Source organism: Pseudorasbora parva, chromosome 5 (assembly GCF_024679245.1).
Source record: "Pseudorasbora parva isolate DD20220531a chromosome 5, ASM2467924v1, whole genome shotgun sequence".
NCBI lineage: Eukaryota > Metazoa > Chordata > Actinopteri > Cypriniformes > Gobionidae > Pseudorasbora > Pseudorasbora parva.
The window spans coordinates 629818-652010 of record NC_090176.1 but is presented as its reverse complement, the minus strand read 5'-3'; the positions used below and the strand labels follow the sequence as shown (position 1 = coordinate 652010).

At 44.0% G+C, this 22193-nt stretch overlaps 1 protein-coding gene across 2 annotated transcripts in view; it reads right to left on the bottom strand.

Moving 5' to 3' along the window:
• Nucleotides 1-3121: 3121 nt before the first annotated feature.
• Nucleotides 3122-22193, bottom strand: part of LOC137074906 (E3 SUMO-protein ligase RanBP2-like) — an 85158-nt gene continuing 66086 nt past the window's right edge. For both annotated transcript variants that reach the window (XM_067442978.1, XM_067442979.1), the window contains 4 exons: nt 12129-12292; nt 10803-11076; nt 10386-10720; nt 3122-3823 (listed from right to left, as the gene is read on the bottom strand). In XM_067442978.1, the coding sequence (XP_067299079.1) occupies nt 3518-3823; nt 10386-10720; nt 10803-11076; nt 12129-12292 (1079 nt within the window). In that variant the 3' untranslated portion in view covers nt 3122-3517. The remainder of the gene's footprint in view (nt 3824-10385; nt 10721-10802; nt 11077-12128; nt 12293-22193) is intronic.

Genomic DNA, 22193 nt, shown 5'->3' with positions numbered 1-22193 from the left:
ATTCGCCTCACGTCTGAGCAGTGATGCCAGTAACGCGTTACTCTAATCTGAATATTTTTTTCCAGTAGCGAGTAATCTAACGCTACTATTTCCAAACCAGCAATCAGATTAAAGTAATTTATCCAAGTCACTGCGAGTTACTGTTTTAGTCATTTTCCTTAGTGTGATGAGGTTTGCGTATGTGTGGAAGGAAGAAGACAGGGGTCGGCTTTGACTGGGACTCGCTTTCTTTATTCAGTCTTTCAAAACAAATAATCAACACACCTTCAGTCTCTGCATATCACTAAAGTTCCTCCAGTAAGCACACGCGAAGTCCCAGTCCAACTCTCTCTCTCAGCTCTCTCCCAGCCGCGGCTTAAGTGCGCTCTCTCCATGCCAATGACTGCAATCAGAAACAGGTGTTCGTCATCTGTGCTGGACCTACTCACCTGGAGCTCCGCTCTGAGCTCTCTCTCCCGCTGCAGACCTCGCAGAACCACGCCCCCTTCGCCACAGGTAGTAAAACATTTAAATATATATTTTTGCTTTCTTCTTGCGTGTCAGGGAGAGTATTTTTTAGAAAATATATTTTAATTTCAACTTAAAATGTCAGGAGATTCATTGTTAACGTTACTGTTAAAAATGCACTTCCAATAAAGTGAGTGTTGGCAAAACCGGCCGTCATTTCTGTCTGAGGCGGCAGCGGTGTTGTCGGAAACTGCTGAATGTAACTAAAAGTAACTTGTAATCTTACTTTGTTACTTTACAGATTGCTTGAGTTTAAAAATAACAGTTATTTTTTTAAAGGAGTAATCAGATTAATAATCAGACACCGGTTACTCTAAAAAAAATAATTAATTACTAGTTACTAATTATATCTTCAATAGTGTAATTACATTACTGTACAAATTACCCTCTCCAGTATTGAACTACTTATTACTAATTAATTACTTTCTAAATCCTATATCAACCTTGAGTTAAGCAATTCAAGGTTAGACATGAAATGGCTCTTAAATCATTCTTAAATAAAGAATATAAAACTACATAGATTGCTCTTATTAACTGACCAAAGTATTACAAATGTGAGGATACACAAAAACATGCATTTTAAAGTTAGACTTTAAAAGTTGATCTTAAGTCCACTATTGAATTATGTATAATTATATTTAGTATTTAGTTCAATTACATCAGAAGTAACTAATTCAATTACAGAAAAAAAGAGTGATCCCTTACTTTACTTTTTCAAGGGAAGAGTAATTAAATTACAGTAACTAATTAAACCCAACACTGATTAGCACAGCGCTCGTGGCTCGAGTCATCGAGACTGTTTTCCAAGATGGCTGCCGTCTGTAACGCGTAATGTACTGTCTTTATAAAGTATCTTCTTATTAAACTGTTTGTACTCTTACAAAGTTCTCAATGCTTCGTGCTCTTTACATTTGATTTCTTCTGCCATGGCCATCCGAGTCCTGAACCCTCCAGAGATGAGTGGTGAGCTGAATTAAAGAGCTGGGATCTGAAGGATCTAGAGATTCTGAATCGAGGAAAAGAGCCCTTTCTGGACGCACCGCACCGCACCTACGAGGAGAGGAAGAGGGAGAGAGGGAGAGAGAGAGAGAGAGCGAGCGAGAGCGAGAGAGAGAGAGAGAGAGAGAGAGAGAGAGAGAGAGAGAGAGAGAGAGAGAGAGAGAGAGAGAGAGAGCGAGAGAGCGAGAGAGAGAGCGAGAGAGAGAGAGAGAGAGAGAGAGAGAGAGAGAGCGCGTTTACTGCACAAATAATGACTCCTGATGAGGGCCGGTCAGGCGGAGGTGGTTCAGGTCTTAGAAGGGAGAGGTTATTATGGGATGGTCCTCAAATGGTTCAGATCATACTTAGAAGGGAGAGGTTATTATGTGAGTATAGGAGACCATAAGTCTGAGTGGACGTCCATGACATGCGGAGTCCCACAAGGGTCAATTCTAGCACCACTCCTGTTTAACCTGTATATGCTGCCACTGAGCCAAATAATGAAAAAGAACAATATTGCTTACCACAGCTATGCTGATGACACCCAGCTCTACTTAGCACTGTCACCTAATGACTACAGCCCCATTGACTCCCTGTGCAAATGCATTGATGAAGTTAACAACTGGATGTGCCAAAACTATCTTCAGTTAAACAAAGACAAAACCGAAATCACTACATTTGGAAACAAAGATGAAATTCTCAAGGTGAACGCATATCTTGAGGCTAAAGATCTGATAACAAAAAATCAAGTCAGGAATCTTGGTGTGATTTTGGAGTCAGACCTGAGTTTCAGTAGTCATGTCAAAGCAATAACTAAATCAGCATACTATCATCTGAAAAATATTGCAAGGATTAGATGTTTTGTCTCCAGGCAAGACTTAGAGAAACTCGTTCATGCTTTCATCACCAGTAGGGTGGACTATTGTAATGGCCTTCTCACCGGCCTTCCCAAAAAGACCATTAGACAGCTGCAGCTCATACAGAACGCTGCTGCCAGGATTCTGAGCAGAACCAGAAAATATGACCATATCACACCAGTCCTCAGGTCTTTACACTGGCTTCCAGTTACATCTAGGATCGATTTTAAAGTTCTACTACTTGTTTATAAATCACTCGATGACCTAGGACCTCAATACATCGCAGATATGCTGATTAAATACAAACCCAACAGATCACTCAGATCAGCAGGATCAAGTCAGTTAGAAATACCAAGAGTTCACTCAAAGCACGGAGAGTCTGCTTTTAGCTATTATGCCAGCTGCAGCTGAACCGGCTTCCTGAACAGATCAGATGTGCTCCAACAGTAGCCACATTCAAATCCAGACTCAAAACACATCTGTTCAGCTGAGCATTTACTGAATGAGCTCTGAGCACTCTACAGCCGACTGATCGCACCTTATCTTATCTATGCAGCATCAAAATGTAAATTCTTTTTATAACTGTTTTAGTTTACCTTTGTTCTTTTCTTTGGTTATCATATTATTTTTAATTCTCTTTACATTGTATTCTTTTTCTTATACATTTGTTATCCCTATTTTAATTCCTTTCTATGTAAAGCACTTTGAATTGCCATTGGGTATGAAATGTGCTATATAAATAAACTTGCCTTGCCTAATGACTCTGAATAAACAAAGAGTGAAATGCAAGTTGCCAGATTTATTTAATGTTCAGGGGGTTGAAGATATAAATCATCGGTGGCGTTTCTGTGGGAGCTCATGTTGGATAGAGCCAATACTATCAAAACTGCTGGAGCGAAACCTGCCAAAATACAGACGTATAACAAAGAGAGCCGACCTCCACACAGCCCCTGTAAACGCAATCCACATCGAGGTAACTCTGGGGTAAACGCTTCATAATAAAACCAACTTCTTTTCTGCAAAGCATACATTTTATTATCAACTAGTGCCCACTTTATTAAACACAACAGGACAAAAATAAAACCATGGCATATACAAGATCTCTGACACATTTACAGGAGTTCAGGGAATCATCTCAAACATGATGAGCAGGTGTGTGCCAAAGGTAGAGAGGATCACAGCTGTCCGCAGTCGCAGACGGTTATGGTTCTGGTGGGCTTTCCGTCTTTAGTGCCGAGCTCCGCGATCCTCTTCAGCACATCCATGCCCTCTCTGATGAAGCCGAAGGCCACGTGCTTGAAGTCCAGGTGCTCCGCTTTCTTCAGCGTGATGAAGAACTGCGAGCTGTTGGTGTCTCTGCCGCGGTTGGCCATGGACAGCAGGCCCGGCCCGGTGTGCCTGATGTCGAAGTTCTCGTCCTCAAACTTGTCTCCGTAGATGGAGCGTCCTCCGCTGCCGTCCCCTTTGGTGATGTCTCCGCCCTGGGGACAGAGAGCGAGAGCCAGGGGTAAACTAAAGCCACAGCTGGACAGACACCACAGAACTGCTGCTGCGTGAGGTCTAGTACTATTATACATGACCTGATCCAGATAAATGAGTCACAGAGACCCAAATTCACAAATGGAGACTTTGGTATCACTGGAAAGAGGAGGACATAAGCTTTAAAATGATACCATAAAGGATCAAAGTCACACCTTGAATGGTTTAAAAGGTCTACACATTTGAATGATGGTCCTCCGTCCTATTTTCCCAATTATAAACCAGAGAACATTGCTTTTAAAGGTTTTACCCGGGTTGACATCTTTGCATTTAAAAGAATTAAACTATTTATTTTACAGCTTAATTTGACCAAAGTCATTTGTGTATGTATATAAAGGTGTGTGTGTGTGTGTGTGTGTGTGTGGTCTTGAGCATTCTTGACTGTTGTACACACACATGAACACGCAGTCACTTTGCTTTCCTCTGACAGTGAGATTTCTGAAATGAATCCGCAGATCTACACACAGTCCACTGCTCCACCGTACTGAACTCTCTCTGAGGAGCTCAGCTGGCTTACAGAGCGCTGCTGTCTGAAGGAGGAGGACAGGAAGAATCGCAGTCAGCGTTCATGTCTCTCTGTTGGTCGGTTAACGTTTAACAGCATATTTGGAGAGCAGATATCGCTGTTTAAGGGGATTCCTGGAATACAGAGAAACGCTCAGAAGTGACGAGAGGCGTCGAGAATGTTCATTTCCAGCGAGTTTGGTCAACGTTGTCAACTTTAATAGTCATTTAAATACCTTTACTCAATTATCTGGACCACAAAACTTCGGGAGATTATTTTTGAATGTCTGTTCTTTGGAGTTATCTAAAATAAGAAAAAGCTTTTCTTTTTTTTTCCACATTATCGGCCAGTATCTTAAAATAGAGCATTGAGACTTCCGACTCATTTCGCCAGATCGGGTCACATATAATGTTCAATACTCTCCAGGTTAATCCACAGTATCTGCGGGGTAAAACCTGATGTGTGTAAACGATAGGGATGCAACCTTACACACATACATCCAATACACACAGAGGTCTTTAACCTCAGTGTTCGGTTCGGTTCTGATGGCTAGTCACATCAGTTTTTTGCCATTCTATTCTTAAAGGGAGAGTTAACTTTAAAATTAAAATTCTGTCATCCTTTATATATTAGATATTTTGAAGACTGTCAGTAACCTAACAGTACTGGAGCCATTAACTCCCATAGTAGGAAAAAAAATACTATGGAAGTCAATGGCTCCAGGTCGTCCCGGTTCATTCTCAGAGACGGGGCTTCTTCCTCAGTCTCTCCATCATCAGTGTCCGTTTGAACACGTGAAGCCTGTTTATACTCGAGCCTCCGCTGACGGACGAGGCTTTAATACTCAACGCTGTGCTATTCTTAGAAACGACAGAGGGCGACTCGGAGTATTCGTTCCATAAACCATCAGGAAACAGGTGAGAAGTAGAAGAATGTACACAGGTGACCATACTGTGGCAGAGGGGGCGTGGTTCAGCGAGGTCTGCAGCGGGAGAGAGAGGCGGGAGACGAGCGGTAAGTGAGTGGGTTGGACACAAACTACCAACACCTGTCTCTCGTTCTAGTAATTGGCGCGGGGAGAGTACAAGAGCCCTGGAGAAATGGAAGACACTGACTACATTTACATGGACAACAATACTCCGATATTAATCTGATTAAGACAATACTCTGATTAAGAGGCTACCATGTAGACAGCGATTTCTAATTACCTTAATCTGATTAAAGTCTTAATCTAACTACACATAAATCGGATTAAGACATGTGGAGTATGCCTGTTTTAGTCGCATTATCGGAGACATGTACACACCTTAATCTAACTATTAATGTCATGTCGGAGATTTCGCCGCATTTTGTGACAGGACACATAACGTTACACACACCGGGGAGTGCAGAGGGGCGGCTTTGGGGGTTCGAGGCCTCTGCCCTTTCTGAAAATTAATCAAAAGTGCCCCTTTCAACAATCATCGATAATATTGTGGCCAATAAAACATAATTGGAATTTTAATTAATATAACAACGTCTACAAAACAGTAACAAATGGTGGAAAAGTCCTGTTTATCTTTTACGTATCTGTCAGTCTGAAATGTCGTTGCCATAACGCATTGCTATGGGCGGTGTGTGTTTTACTTGACTGTTCATTCTGAACACTTCATCCTCTCTATATTTTTATTTTTGTTGTAATTATTATGCTCATTGTAAAAGTAAAATACAATAAGTTTGTATCTGTAATCTTGAACCAGATGGGTCATTCAGTGAACGCCTGTGGCTCGACGGCAGGAAAAACAATCCAAACAGTCGCGATTTTTAAACCTTTTTCATAATTAATCAAAGCTATTATTCTAAATGTAGGCTGTCAATAAGGAGGAAAGAGGGGTAGTGTCTCTTCAAAAAAAAAAACAGAAAGAGGCAATACATAATATTACAAAAATAAATCAACGTAAATGTAGATATAAAACATTATAAAACGCATGTTTTGTTATACTTCTTAATGTAAAGTAACACTGTCCAACAGCGACACCCGCAGGTGAAGTTAGCGGGTTTCCTGAGCCCATAAAATTAACACACCTGCCAAAGTCACGCTATGATTGGACGTTGGAGAACATAGCGTGGCATGGGGACGTAATGACGTGCCATAATCGATCTATGTTCTATCACATGTAAAACGGGAACATGAACGGAGTACTCTAAAAGCAACTCATGTAAACCCCTTAATCAGAATATTGTCTTATTTAGAATAAGGTCAATAATTAGATTACTGCTGTCCATGTAAACGTAGTCAGTGAGAGAGAGAGAAGGACTACTGACGTCCCGGATGACCGTAACACGGAAGTGATTATGTCGAATGTTTTGAGTTGAGCTTGCACTGTGGTGCCAACACGAATTACCTTGAGTTTACAAATAAAACGTCAGTAGTCCAGCCGACCCCTGTGTCCTCTTCCTTACCCCACACACGATCCTCTATACTGGTGCCGAAACCCAGGAGGAAGAAGGACCCACGCCGCCGCCATGCAGACAACACTGTCTTCCACGCCATTTGCGGACATCACGTCCCTTGCGGTCCTTCACCATGAACCCCATCAAGCCCTGCTGGACCTGCGCACGGATCAAGAGCGCCACTTCCAGGCGATTGTACAGGCCCAACAGGAGGACCGCGTGAGGTTCCGGAGCTGGACGGAGGTTCGCGCCGGAGCCAACGGGCAGTCAACCGTCCCTTTGACTGTCCCCCTGCACAAGATGGGATCGCAAGATGACCCGGAGGTCTTCCTGGAACTGTTCCAGAAATCTGCGGAGGCCTGCGGGTGGCCCCGCGAGCAATGGCCGGTGCGCCTAATCCCGTTACTGTCTGGAGAAGTCCAGGTGGCTGCCCACCAACTTCCGGTCGCGAACGTCCTTGTCTTTGACGATCTGAAGTGGGCCATCATCCAGCGGGGTCGGTCGGTCGGCCAAACAACACCGCCAGCACTTTCGGTCTCTGGACTGGGGCGACGCGGGCCGGCCCTTCGCACTGGCCCAACAGCTCCGGGACTCCTGTCGCAAATGGCTTCTGGCCGAGGAAAGCGATGTGGACAAAGTGATCGATCTGGTGGTACTGGAGCAGTTCATCACTCGGCTGCCTAAGAGGACGGCCGAATGGGTCCAGTGCCACCGACCCACGTTGCTGGACTCGGCCATCGATCTGGCGGAGGACCACATGGTGGCGTGCCCAGGGGTCGGCGAAACTAACACCTCTAATTCTCTCTCTCTTCCCTCCCCTTCTCTCTCGCGCCCTGTCCCTCTGCCTAGGTCGAGACCACCAGTACCTCCTCGGGCCCCGCCCCGGAGCCGGGGCCAAGGCTACTTCGGGTCCTCAAGGGCTCCGCCCAGGGGGGCGGGGCCTACGGCAGGCGGAGGAGACAGTGTTGCCGTCTCTCCACGCCAAGTCTCCAGCCCACTCCCCGCCACCGGAGCGGCGGGTAGGTCTGGGCTGGCCTGTTGCGGCGACCCGGACCATTTTGTTGACCGGTGTCCAGTGATGGAGGTCGGGATGATGGTCCGGGTCCGGGCGAGTACCAAATACCTGTGAGTATCGAGGGGGTTACTTATCAGGCCTTGGTGGATTCAGTGTAACCAAACCTCCATTCATCAAAGCCTGATTCAACCAGGGGCATTGGATACAAGCCGCGTGGTTAAGGTGCGGTGTGTGCATGGGGATGTGGTGAAATATCCGGTGGTCCCAATCTCTATTCAGTTTAGGGGGGAAAAATTGGCCCGCCTTTCCGGTTCTATTGGGGGCTTTATGTGTGGATGCTTCTTGGGGAAATACGGCGCGGAGGGAGGTGGCGCGAGTGCAGCTGGGCGAGGCTGAGCCAGGACCTCGGGCTGCTGCCTCAGAGGAACCGACTGGGATTGAGAGATTAATTCTCTCAGACCAGGATGACTTTCCTCTGGAGCAGTCCCAGGAGGAAACATTAAAACACGCATTTCAGCAGGTCCGTTCCATCGATGGCCAGTCTCTCCGACCTGCTCTCCCGCTCTCCTATCCATATTTTGCCATTATAAAAGATCGGTTGTATCGAGTGACCCAAGAAGCTCGGACAAAAATAGATACAACCCAGTTATTAGTTCCAAAGAGCCGCAGGGAAATGCTTTTCAGCATTCAATGCTGAGAACAGCAATGGAGTCCGTTAGCGCATTTGAATGACGAAGCATGCGATCGTGTCGTTTATTGATGTTTACTCACGCGACGATAGCCGACAGCACAGACATCTGAAGCAGTTTAACTCACCGGCTGCTTCCAAAGCAGGACCGAACCTTTATCGCTGGGACCGCTCCGTCAGAAACACACTTCTTTGGTATGATTTGGTGAAGTCCTGTGACAGCAGTGACCGTGGAGATCCACTTTGAGACGCGACTGAAGCAATGCTTTGAAGCTTCCCGTCATTTCTGCGTTCAAATCGGTTCAAATGCAGCGCTGCCTTCCCAGAATGCTGTGCTGAAGCGTTGAAGTCGCTCGACGTCACCCAGAGGAATAAAGTGGAGCGCGGCGCGGACTATAACGACAGAAGTGTTCACGGACGACTGGATCTGCAGCTGAGCGAGTGTTTACGGCCGTGCCTTTAACAACTTAGCACTTTGGGATTGTTTTTAACTATGAAAAGGGCTTTACAAATAAAATATATTATTATTATTAAATATATTATTTCCTCTCTCGCTCTAGTCACGCGCGCGCGCCCTACCGGGAGAAGAGCCCGTACAAGGACCTTCCGCTCTATTAACGTCAAGCAGACCCATACTCGAAAAAAACTCTCCGAAACTTGTGAGAAACCGGAAGGAGTATTTTTGACACAGAAATACTCCATCAAACGTCCAACATTAGTTTTTGAAACAGTATGTATGAAACAGCATCTCACCGCCCCTTTAAGCTTTTCTCTGAGAAAAGAACGGCACTGAAGTCATTCTTAAAAAGGGAAGATGTGTTTGGAGTTTATCCGACCAGATACGGCAAAGGTTTAATCTATCAACAAGCTCCGCTTCACCTTCGCTGCTCTGGTTGGTGTAGCGCTATCCTATCGCGTGCAGAGGGAGTTTGACAGACAGCCGTTTATCCGCCCCTCGGATTGAGCCGTCAGTGGGGAGATTCCAGACCAAACATCTGGATGTGGCTCTGGCTTGTCAGGCTAACTATACATGTGAATAAGCATACAATTATGTTATGAGATTTCTGTTTAGTTTTTTTAACCAGGAGGGTTTGTGTTCATTGATTGGCACTGTTTATCTCAATTCAGCAAAAAAAGCACTTAAGTTGCTAGTAGCCTAATGTTGAAATTAATGCATTTTCAGTACAGATTTAGAGATGAAGGCATTTTTTCATTCATCATTTTTTGTCAGACATGGCTACTGGTTGAATTAGATATTTTGTACCAATGCAACTTAACCTGTTAACTGCCACTGGCCCACCGATGGGCCCATTTGTCACTGCATGTTTAAACCAAATATATCCTATATTTATCCTAATGTTGACAAATTATATATCATTCGAAAGCTTACGAACTCAAGATTAATCCTGTGAAAATCGTTTTGAAATCGGACCTTGCATTACCATGGAAACGGTGCTCTAAATTATTCTAGTGGGCTCCTCCCTAAGTGGTGTCGTCATGTTTCATATTTATTTTTTATTTTAGAATAAAAACCTTTTCTAATCTTGACAAAACACATATCATCGGAAAGGTCTGAGTCTCACGGTTCTATATCTGCAAACCGTTTTGTGATATTTGCACAAATATATATAAATTTGACACAGGAAATTGCATTTAAAAAAAAAATCAATATATATCAGTGTGTTTTCATATATCAGTGTGTTAGTATGTATCAGTGTGTGTTAGCATATATCATCAGTGTGTTGTCATATATCAGTGTGTGTTTTCATATATCAGTGTGTTAGTATATATCAGTGTGTGTTAGCATATATCCTCAGTGTGTGTTGTCATATATCATCAGTGTGTTAGCGGGTGTGGCCTCACCTGACACATGAAGTCAGGGATGATCCTGTGGAAGACGGAGCTCTTGTAACCGAAGCCCTTCTCGCCCGTGCACAGAGCCCGGAAGTTCTCCGCCGTTTTGGGCACGATGTGCGCGAACAGCTCCATGACGATCCTCCCGGCTGGCTCGCCATCCACAGCCATGCTGAAGAACACCACAGGGTTGGAGTCTCGTGAGAGCGCCTCGGCCATGGAGAGCTGAGTGCAGTCGGCCCGAGACATGAGGCTCTGGCAGTCCACGAACGCTCGCCTGAAGGACTCCGCCAGCTCTGGAGTCTTGAACTTGGCTGCGAGCTGCTCCACCTTCCCCTCGCCCTCTGTTTGTGGGAAAACACACACGTGAAAAACACTGCCAAGCACAGCTTCAGCAGGGATGCGGATGCAGAGCGAGGTCAGTACCTGCGTAGTCGGGGGCGGTCCACACCAGCGCATTAGCCGAGGTGTTCATGGGCTTGAGCTCAATGCTCTGGCTGATGGTGTGGTTGGCACAGACCTTCAGCACCTGCTCGCGTCTCATTAGCACACGATAGCACTTCTTCACGGGGTGGAAGAGGATCTTAATGTCTCCCACACCGCGCTCCTTCCATTGGTTGAGCTCGCGGTCCCAGCGGAAGAGTTTGGTCCTCTCTTTAAACAGGATCTCCTCATCTTCCTCACCAGACTTCACCTCCACCTGCAGGAGTCAGGGCAGCTTTATTTCTACAGCGCCTTATACAACACAGACCGCTTCAAAGCAGCTTCACAATTACACACTGCAAAACACCAATCCAACCATCAAGACAGCTGTAAAGCAGCTTCACAATAACACACTGCAAAACACCAATCCAACCATCAAGACAGCTGTAAAGCAGCTTCACAATAACACACTGCAAAACACCAATCCAACCATCAAGACAGCTGTAAAGCAGCTTCACAATAACACACTGCAAAACACCAATCCAACCATCAAGACAGCTGTAAAGCAGCTTCACAATAACACACTGCAAAACACCAATCCAACCATCAAGACAGCTGTAAAGCAGCTTCACAATAACACACAGCAAAACACCAATCCAACCATCAAGACAGCTGTAAAGCAGCTTCACAATAACACACTGCAAAACACCAATCCAACCATCAAGACAGCTGTAAAGCAGCTTCACAATAACACACTGCAAAACACCAATCCAACCATCAAGACCGCTGTAAAGCAGCTTCACAATAACACACTGCAAAACACCAATCCAACCATCAAGACAGCTGTAAAGCAGCTTCACAATAACACACTGCAAAACACCAATCCAACCATCAAGACAGCTGTAAAGCAGCTTCACAATAACACACAGCAAAACACCAATCCAACCATCAAGACAGCTGTAAAGCAGCTTCACAATAACACACTGCAAAACACCAATCCAACCATCAAGACCGCTGTAAAGCAGCTTCACAATAACACACTGCAAAACACCAATCCAACCATCAAGACAGCTGTAAAGCAGCTTCACAATAACACACTGCAAAACACCAATCCAACCATCAAGACAGCTGTAAAGCAGCTTCACAATAACACACTGCAAAACACCAATCCAACCATCAAGACAGCTGTAAAGCAGCTTTAACAAGACTACAGTGCCATTATTCGGATAAATTCAATTCAAGTTTTACCCAATAGTGTCAGCGCAGTCAAAACAAACATAGCTGATGATTATTATTATTGCACAAGTGAACAGTACTAACACCACCCACCTCTGGCAGGGACACGATCGGCTCAAAGTGTATCTCATCATTACGGGGCGTTTCGTCATCGCTGCCCTCCTCTTCGCCTTCATTGGGTTTCTCCCCTCCTTCATTTCGCGTCAGTGCACTTCCAAAGACTGTGGCTCCGGCGTTTGACCATGAAAAATTAGCGTCTACAGAAAGAAAGTGCATATAAAAACATCTTCCAACAGCAGCAACATGTACAGAAACATGAATGGATTATAATGTTCACAGCAGTATTTCCTGCTGCGGCGCTATGAGGAAAGGTTTGAGCTCGGGCACAAGCCTTTAGTGCCCAACACAATCACACACTAGGGCTAGGATGACAACCAGAACTAACTGCACGGTCTGGAACATAAATTAACAAGTTGTAATTTTTCCTATATCTTGTGCTCATACATCACCTCTCAGTGCTCATGTTATGCCTCATCGGTGTGAGTGAATAACACTGATGATCTCTTCATCACCTGTAACGGCCGTTTCACACCGCAAGCGTGAGCGGCGCGTGAGCAGCGCGTATTTTTTTCGACGCCCATGTTAATCAATGAGTGCATTCACACCGGGAGCAGGAGCAGCGTCTGAGCATCAAGCAGGAGCGTCGCGTGAGCAGCAGTGAAGCGGGGGTTTCGGCGGCGAGCCTATTTTTGCTGCGCTGCTGACGCTCCTGACGCTCAATTAAAGTGAAAGCACACTTTTAAAGGACAAAATGAATGTGATTTCACACAAAAAGTGCCGTAAATGCACACAGGAAGCACGTGTAGTGTATTTAAACAATAACTGGAGTATGTCAGAGAAGAAAACGAAGAATAAAAAATATCTGTGGAAGATTTTAGCAATTTAAACTTGTTTTGATTATTCAGTTTGGGTGAAAGTATTGTTATGATTATAAAAAATAAAGTTAACTAGCCAGAAAAATATAATAAACTTTCGTTTAGTTTAGTATTTAATACTCAAGCGTTTTTTATTTAATACATCACTTCCTGCTTCGCTACTGTTCGGACGCTCTTGCTTACTGCTCCGCGCTTTGCTCTATCGCTTCTATATTTTATCTTATAATTTTAACTTCAGCAAATCAACACAGTGCTCTAACAACAAAGCTTGACTTCAACGATAAAACTAGAAACTCTGTTGACTGGATTACTACAAAAAAGTGGAACATTTCATCTGACCAGCCTCCACACTGCCATCAGCTTACATTCCGGAAGGGAAAACACAGCTGCCTTACTATCGAAAGGATAAGAAAATGCCTCATCTAGCTAAGGAATCTTCTTGCTGCACAAACTGCCACAGACTTTTACAAAGGATTGCAGTTCTTGAAACAAAGTTATTTGCAGAACCACCGAACCGGACGAATCACACCGCAGAGCTTCATCACGAACGCCCTCTGCACACAGCCGGTGAGTCCCATAAATTTAGTGCTACTCAACAGATAGAGAAACAAGAAACTGATCGACACACTAATCGATGGCACAAACAGGGGGCAAGACCCAAATGCACTCGAGACATCAGATTGTCACGAGCTTCATATATTGCTGCCGTTGCGTGCTCTACCCCAGACACAAGGATTGCAAACACTACTTTCCGAGCACCATCAATACATCTCGAAAACAGATTTGAAGTATTAATGAATATGGGTGAGGAATCCCCAAACATGATGAATGTGATCGAACACAGATTGCATCAGCCCACAGCTAACACTAATGCTAACAGGCGCTCAAGGTCGAGCAGACAGCGGCCCTCAGCTCAGAGCACAGCCGAGCCAAGGACTCTGATAGTGGGTGACTCTACAGTCAGAAACATTCGCAGCAGAGATACAACTACATGCTGCCTTCCACAAGCAACCATTTCTGATGTAAACAGGGAAATTGAGAACATTCTGATGAAACATAAGACTGCAAATCAACTTATAATTCATGTGGGGAAGAACGATATTCAGAGAGAAAGGTCAGAACTCATGAAGTCGGACTTCAATGAACTTTTTGAAACACTTAGAAAACTGAAAGTTCAGCCGTTCATCAGTGGACCACTGCCAGCAAGAGGAACAAATAGATTCTCACGGTTGCTTGGGCTTAATACATGGCTGCAAAAAACCTGTAACATGAATGGAGTGAACTTCATTGATAACTTCAATCTCTTCTGGAGTCAGAGACAACTGTTTACATCAAATGGCCTCCATCCAAACAAACTTGGCGCAAGAGTGCTAAAGGACAATATTTATTTTTCCCTTCATCATCCTTCAGCTGTGTGTTTTAACCCACTCAACCTGATACAGAGTATGGATGACCACAGGACTTCATTTCAGCTCCTGAATGGACACTCGGCTGACACATCCCACAAGGACAATGAGAACTCCACACAGCCACAACAATTGCTCATGGACACACTCCCACCTGAGCCCTGCCCACAGAGCTCACTACAGACAGACTGTGATGGATTAGAACTGCTCCAAGATTCAGCACCTAAAGATGACTTTCTTGAAAATGGACAGCAAAGCCAGGACAACATACTTCAACTTCCGATAACACCAGAGCAACAGCCCCTCTCACCAGACATGTCATTCTTCTCTCCAGCATCCCCGCATCTGGGCTTCTCAGAGAAAATGGAGGAACTGATTTTTGTTGGAACTAGACTATCACACTCGATTTCTGCGAGCCCCAAGATATCAACCAGAAAGTGTCGAAACCCCACAATCACCAAAGCCTGTGGGCCCAGCTCGTCCTCGCCCTCCTCCTGTGAGATTTCTTTGGTCACAACGCCAGGGCCCACACCCTCCTCCATCTGTTGTAGGTGAACCAAAAACATCTGATTCCAGCTCTCAGTGATGTGTTTTGGGTCCCCGCTATGATAACAGTACCTTTATCAAATGTTTACAAAACAAGTGGGAACCCAGTGTGCCTGCCTCTTTCTCTATCTCTGTTCTGTTACGTGAAAGAAAGTCTAAGGCCTTGTCAGGCCGTTTAACAAACCAATATAATCTGCTGGCTGTTACCTGACAAAATAGAATTAATGTGGAGAAAGAAATTAATACTGTTAAGTTAGCACTTTTAAACATCCGTTCACTTAAGAACAAATAATTTCTAGTCAGCGACTTAATAACCAATAACAACCTAGATTTTTTGCTTCTAAATGAAACGTGGCTAGAAGAAAACTGTAGTGCAACAGTCCTAAATGAAGCAGCCCCTCCTAACTTTACTTTTATGAGTGTCTGCAGAGCAGTTAGGAGAGGTGGAGGTGTTGCTGCTCTTTTTAAAGATTTCTATCAATGTAAGCAAGTATCATTTGGTGACTATTTGTCTCTAGAATATCTGGGTATTGTGTTAAAAGGTTCTCCACGCATCCTGCTTATCATTATTTACAGGCCTCCAAAGTACTCTTCAGCCTTTATTGAGGAATTTACAGAACTGTTATCAATAATTTCCTCAGAGTTTGACTGTTTTGCTATTGCTGGGGATTTTAACATTCACATAGACAATATTGAATCCAGTACAACAAAAGAGCTCATGACTGTTCTTAACACTTTTGATTTGACACAGCATGTAAATAGACCCACACACAATCGTGGACACACTCTAGATTTACTTATCAGTAAGGGTCTAAACATTTCATCGATTGTTATTAAGGATGTGGCACTGTCTGATCATTTCTGTATTTTCTTTGACATATCAATCTCTCCTGCCATTGAAGCTAGATCTGTCTCTGTCAAAAAGAGATGCTTAAATGAGAACACTAATGTGCTGTTTATGAAGGCTTTATCTCTAAAACCAAGCATATCTGCAGACTCTGTTGATTTTCTCCTTGACTCCTTTAACTCAAAAGTTAAGAGTGTAATTGATGATATTGCTCCTCTAAAAGTCAGGAAAAAGAGTGGCAAACAAAAGGCACCATGGAGAAACTCAACAGCAGTTCAAATAATGAAAAGACAATGCAGAAAATCTGAACGCATGTGGCGGAAGACAAAACTTGTAGTCCATTATAACATCTATAAAGACACCCTTCATGCTTTCAATGTTGAACTAGGCAAAGCTAGACAGACCTTCTTCTCAAATATTATAAACAGAAACATAAATAACACGCGCACTCTTTTTGCTACTGTAGACAGACTAACAAACCCCCCCGAGTCACATTCCCAGAGAAATGCTCTCAGACAGTAAATGCAGTGAGTTTGCTTCCTTCTTTTCAGAGAAAATCAAAAATATCAGAAAGGCGATCAGCACATCCTCTAGTTGCTCTGGGGTCAGTCAGATCAGACCAAACCCTCGGAAAATTACTATGTCTGATTTTGAAACAATTGACGGTAAAATTTTAGAAGACACAGTACAGCATCTTAAAACATCAACCTGCGCCCTTGACGCACTCCCCACTTCTTTTTTCAAAAGTGTGTTTAACTGTTTAGAAGCAGATCTCCTAGAAGTGGTAAACTCCTCACTTCTCTACGGGACTTTTCCAACCGCCCTTAAAACTGCAATAGTTAAGCCTCTTCTGAAAAAGAGAAATCTGGATAACTCCATACTGAGCAACTACAGACCAATCTCAAATCTCCCCTTCATAGGCAAAATCATCGAAAAAGTTGTTTTCAATCAACTAAACAAATTCTTAAACTCAAACGGATTCTTTGACAATTTTCAATCTGGTTTCCGACCGCATCACAGCACAGAGACAGCGCTCATAAAGATTATAAATGATATTCGCTTGAATACTGATACAGGCAAAACATCAATTCTGGTTCTACTCGATCTCAGTGCTGCTTTCAACACTGTTGACCACAACATACTTCTAGACAGACTGGAAAACTGGGTCGGGCTTTCTGGGATGGTCCTCAGATGGTTCAGATCATACTTAGAAGGGAGAGGTTATTATGTGAGTATAGGAGACCATAAGTCTGAGTGGACGTCCATGACATGCAGAGTCCCACAAGGGTCAATTCTAGCACCTCTCCTGTTTAACCTGTATATGCTGCCACTGAGCCAAATAATGAAAAAGAACAATATTGCTTACCACAGCTATGCTGACGACACCCAGCTCTACTTAGCACTGTCACCTAATGACTACAGCCCCATTGACTCCCTGTGCAAATGCATTGATGAAGTTAACAACTGGATGTGCCAAAACTATCTTCAGTTAAACAAAGACAAAACTGAAATCACTACATTTGGAAACAAAGATGAAATTCTCAAGGTGAACGCATATCTTGAGGCTAAAGGCCTGATAACAAAAAATCAAGTCAGGAATCTTGGTGTGATTTTGGAGTCAGACCTGAGTTTCAGTAGTCATGTCAAAGCAATAACTAAATCAGCATACTATCATCTGAAAAATATTTCAAGGATTAGATGTTTTGTCTCCAGGCAAGACTTAGAGAAACTGGTTCATGCTTTCATCACCAGTAGGGTGGACTATTGTAATGGCCTTCTCACTGGCCTTCCCATAAAGACCATTAGACAGCTGCAGCTCATACAGAACGCTGCTGCCAGGATTCTGAGCAGAACCAGAAAATATGACCATATCACACCAGTCCTCAGGTCTTTACACTGGCTTCCAGTTACATCTAGGATCGATTTTAAAGTTCTACTACTTGTTTATAAATCACTCAATGACCTAGGACCTCAATACATCGCAGACATGCTGATTAAATACAAACCCAACAGATCACTCAGATCAGCAGGATCAAGTCAGTTAGAAATACCAAGAGTTCACTCAAAGCAAGGAGAGTCTGCCTTTAGCTATTATGCCAGCCGCAGCTGAACCGGCTTCCTGAACAGATCAGATGTGCTCCAACAGTCGCCACATTCAAATCCAGACTCAAAACACATCTGTTCAGCTGTGCATTTACTGAATGAGCACTGAGCCACTGTATGTCCGACTGATTGCACCTTATCTATGCATCATTTTTTAAATAATTTTTTATAACTGTTTTAGTTTACCTGTTCTTTTCTTTGGTTATCATCATTTTATTATTTTTAATTCTCTTTACATTGTATTCTTTTTCTTATGCATTTTTTATCCCTATTTTAATTCCTTTCTATGTAAAGCACTTTGAATTGCCATTGTGTATGAAATGTGCTATATAAATAAACTTGCCTTGTCTTGCCTTGCCTTGCCTCAGACAGGTATAGGCTCTCGGTCTGCAGCTGAGCTGCAGTCATGGTGAGCGAAAGCACACTTTTGATGGACAAAATAAATATAATATCACAAAAAAGCGCTCAAAATGCACACAAGAAGCACGTGTGGTGTGTTTTAACAATAACTGGAGAATGTAATTAAAAGAAAACGAAGAATAAAAAATCATCTGTAGAAGATTTACCCATTTAAACTTGTTTTAATTATTCAGTTTGGGTGAAAGTATTATAAAAAGTAAAGTAAACTAGCCAGAAAATATAATATTTTAGTTTAGTTTAGTATTTAATACTCAGACAGGTATAGGCTCTATCATTGTGAGAGCCGCTGCTGTGATGCTGCACCAACGCCTCCAGTGTGAATACTCTCACGCGTCTGCAGCTGCAGTCACGGTGTAGTTATGCTGAAGTGCTGCTCACACGCTGCTCGCGCTTGCGGTGTGAAACAGGCGTAAGTGGGTGGGATATATTAGGCAGCAAGTGAATATTTTGTCCTCAAAGTTGACATGTTAGAAGCAGGAAAAATGGGCAAGTGTAAGGATTTGAGCGAGTTTGCCGAGGGCCAAGACACTCGTGCCTTGTGACGGCCAGACGACTGGGTCAGAGCATCTCCAAAACTGCAGATCTTGTGGGCTGTGAAAGCTGTGAGAATACACAGAGCATCTCAGTTTGTTGCGTATGGGACTGCAGAGCCGCTGACCAGTCAGATTCTACAAGCCCATTCTACAGTGCTCATGCTGACCCCGCCGAAAACACCAACAGTGGCACGTGAGCATCAGAACTGGACCACGGAGCAATGGAAGAAGGTGGCCTGGTCTGAGGAATCACGTGTTCTTTTACATCCCGTGGATGGCCGGGTGTGTGTGTGTGGCTTACCTGGGGAACACATGGCCCCAGGATGCACTATGGGAAGAAGCCGAGCCGGCGGAGGCAGTGTGATGCTTTGGCCAATGTTCTGCTGGGAAACCTTGGGTCCTCCATCCATCATGTGGATGTTACTTTGACACGCTCCACCTACCTAAGCATTGCTGAGACCATGTTCAGCCTTTGATGGAAACGGTATTCTGGTGGCTGTGTCTCTTCCAGCAGGATAATGCTCCTGACACAAAGCACAAATGCTTCAGGAATGGTTTGAGGAGCACAACAACCAGTTTGAGGCGTCGACTCGGCCTCCAGATTCCCCAGATCTCAATCCAATCGAGCATCTGTGGGATGAGCTGAACAAACAAGTCCGATCCACGGAGATCCCACCTAACAACTTACAGGACTTAAAGTGTGTATGAGTGTGACATACAGTTTATAAAAATCTCACAAATGTGTGCAGAGAAGCCCAGTCAGCTGCCGCAACACACATCTTCCATTGAGACTCTCTTAAATAACAGCCAAGGAGCCATTCCCCTTGTAGAATGGGTTGTTAGGTTTCCCAGGAATAGCGGACCCTTTACTGAAGTGCCAATTTGATAGTCTCCACTATCCAGGGAGATATTAGTTGTTTTGACAGTGCATGCCCCCTCTTAGGGTTAGCAAAACACAAGCATATTTTCAGATAGTATAAAATTGTGTCCTATCCAAATATACATATGTAATGCCTCAAATCTCCGAAATGGTCTGTGCTTGGGACGGATCTGAATGAGAAATATCCCTTAGATCGACTGAGGTGAACCAGTCTCCGCTCTGTACAGAAAGAAGCAGGGATTTGTGTCTCTATTCTGAAGGTCTAGAATTGAAAATACTGGCTGAAGAACCTCTTGTTTGCTTTCTCTGACAGCACCACCTGAATTACTTGGATTACTTGCTTCCAAAGTATTCAGCTCCTTCTATTCCACATTCTTATCCCTGAGAAACCCGGGGGGTTTCTTGCAAATTGCAGTCTGTACCACCTTTGGATTGTGCTTAATCGGTGTATGAATGGGTGAATGTGAGGCAAGATGCAAAAGTGCTTTGGATGGCCATAGGGTCTGTTGAAGGCGCTATATAAATGCAGTCCATTTACCAATGAGCACATCATCCTCCGTACACGAATTTTGGAGCCACCAGTGCTGCACTCCAGTTTTAGACACGCACTTGCAAACTTCCCTAAGCACTTTTCCCTTCGGGGAATCCCCGCTGCCATTTTGAAGTGCGTTCCATTTCGTGAAGTGGACGAGGGAAGTTTATATGGACAGACCCTTGCTCCTCGATTTTGACCGAGTCTACTTCATATGTACACTTCAGGCAGCTTCATATACCACAATGCAATGCGGTTGTGACGTCAAAGCACATCACGTTTAATTTACCCCACCACAAACAACTGCTATTTTAAATATTTTTTTAAAACAACCCAAACACACCTATATACATATAGAATGCTGCATTTGACAATTTCGTAAAGGAAAAAAAAAATATATAAAATCTACTCCACAGTGGATTCCAAGTGATCAAGGGCTCAGGACGTTCCAGTTCAGTCCATTGCAAAGCTTCCCCCAGTAGTGGACACTCATGCAAAGCAAGCAATGCGAGTCAAGGTCATAAGCAACTGGAACACAGCCCAGGACTCAAAACCAAGCGATCAGGAGAAGGGCCTTAGTAAGGTGAGGAGACCAGGAACCAGACGGTCACTCTAAAAGAGCTCCAGCATTTCTCTGTGGAGAGAGGAGAACCTTCCTGAAGAACAGCCATCTCTGCAGCTCTACACCAATCCGGCCTGTGTGGGAGAGACGGAAGCCCCTCCTCTGGAAAAGGCCCATGACAGCCCACCTGAAGTTTGCCAAAAGGCTCCTAAATGACTCTTAGACCATGAGAAACAAAACTCTCTGGTCTGATGAAACAAAGATTGAACTCTTTAGCCTGGATGGAGGAAACCAGGCACCACTCACCACCTGGCCAATCCCATCCCTACAGTGAAGCATGGTGGTGGTGGCAGCATAATGCTGTGGGGGTGTTTTTCAGCAGCAGGGAGATTAGTCCTGATCAAGGGAAAGATGAATGCAGCAATGTACAGAGATATCCTTGATGTAAACCTGCTCCAGAGCGCTCTGGACCTCAGACTGGGGCAAGGGTTCATCTTCCAACAGGTCAACGACCCTAAGCCCACAGCCAAGATAACAAAGGAGCGGCTACAGGATGACTCTGGGAATGTCCTTGAGCAGCCAAGCCAGAGCCCAGAAATGAACCTGATTGAACATCTCTAGAGAGATGTTCAATCTGGAAATGAAAATGGCTGAGCATTAACGCTCCCCATCCAACCTGATGGAGCTTGAGAGGTCCTGCAAAGAAGAATGGGAGAAACTGCCCAGAAACAGGCGTGCCAGGCGTAAGCATCAAACGCAAAAAGGCTTGAGGCTGTAATATCAGTGCCAAAGGTGCTTCAACGAAGTGTTGAGCAAAGGTTGTGAATACTAATGACCATGATGTTTTTCAGTTTTTATTTTTACTTTCCGGATGCACTGTACATGAATTAGGTTAGTAGTTTTTGCTGTAGTATCAACATTGGAAAATAATTGTGATGTCACTAATATATAAACATTTGAACACTGACTCAAACAGGTCAGCAGAAAACATCCTTAAAGAAAACATTGACCATGTGCTGTGCTATTAAATGAAAGATAAAATATAATAGAATGAACAGTGAAAGTAACCTCCAAGTAAGTCTCCTACAAACATTGGCCTCTGCCCTCACTCTCCAGTGTGTTCATGAGAGCAGCATTCCCCAACATGCCCATAAAACACCCATAAACCTCAAAGAATACACGTGCCTCTCTCCTGTGCACTGGCTGTCAGTAAACCTTCATGCTAGATTTGGCATTCTGGCTATGGTATTGTCCTACCCCAGCATTTTTCCCCTCATTGTCACTAAACAGAAAGACTGACACACTGGCTAAACACTTAAGTAAGGGGTCCCCAATCTCGGTCCTGGAGGGCCACTCTCCTGCACAGTTTATCTCCAACCCCAATCAAACACACC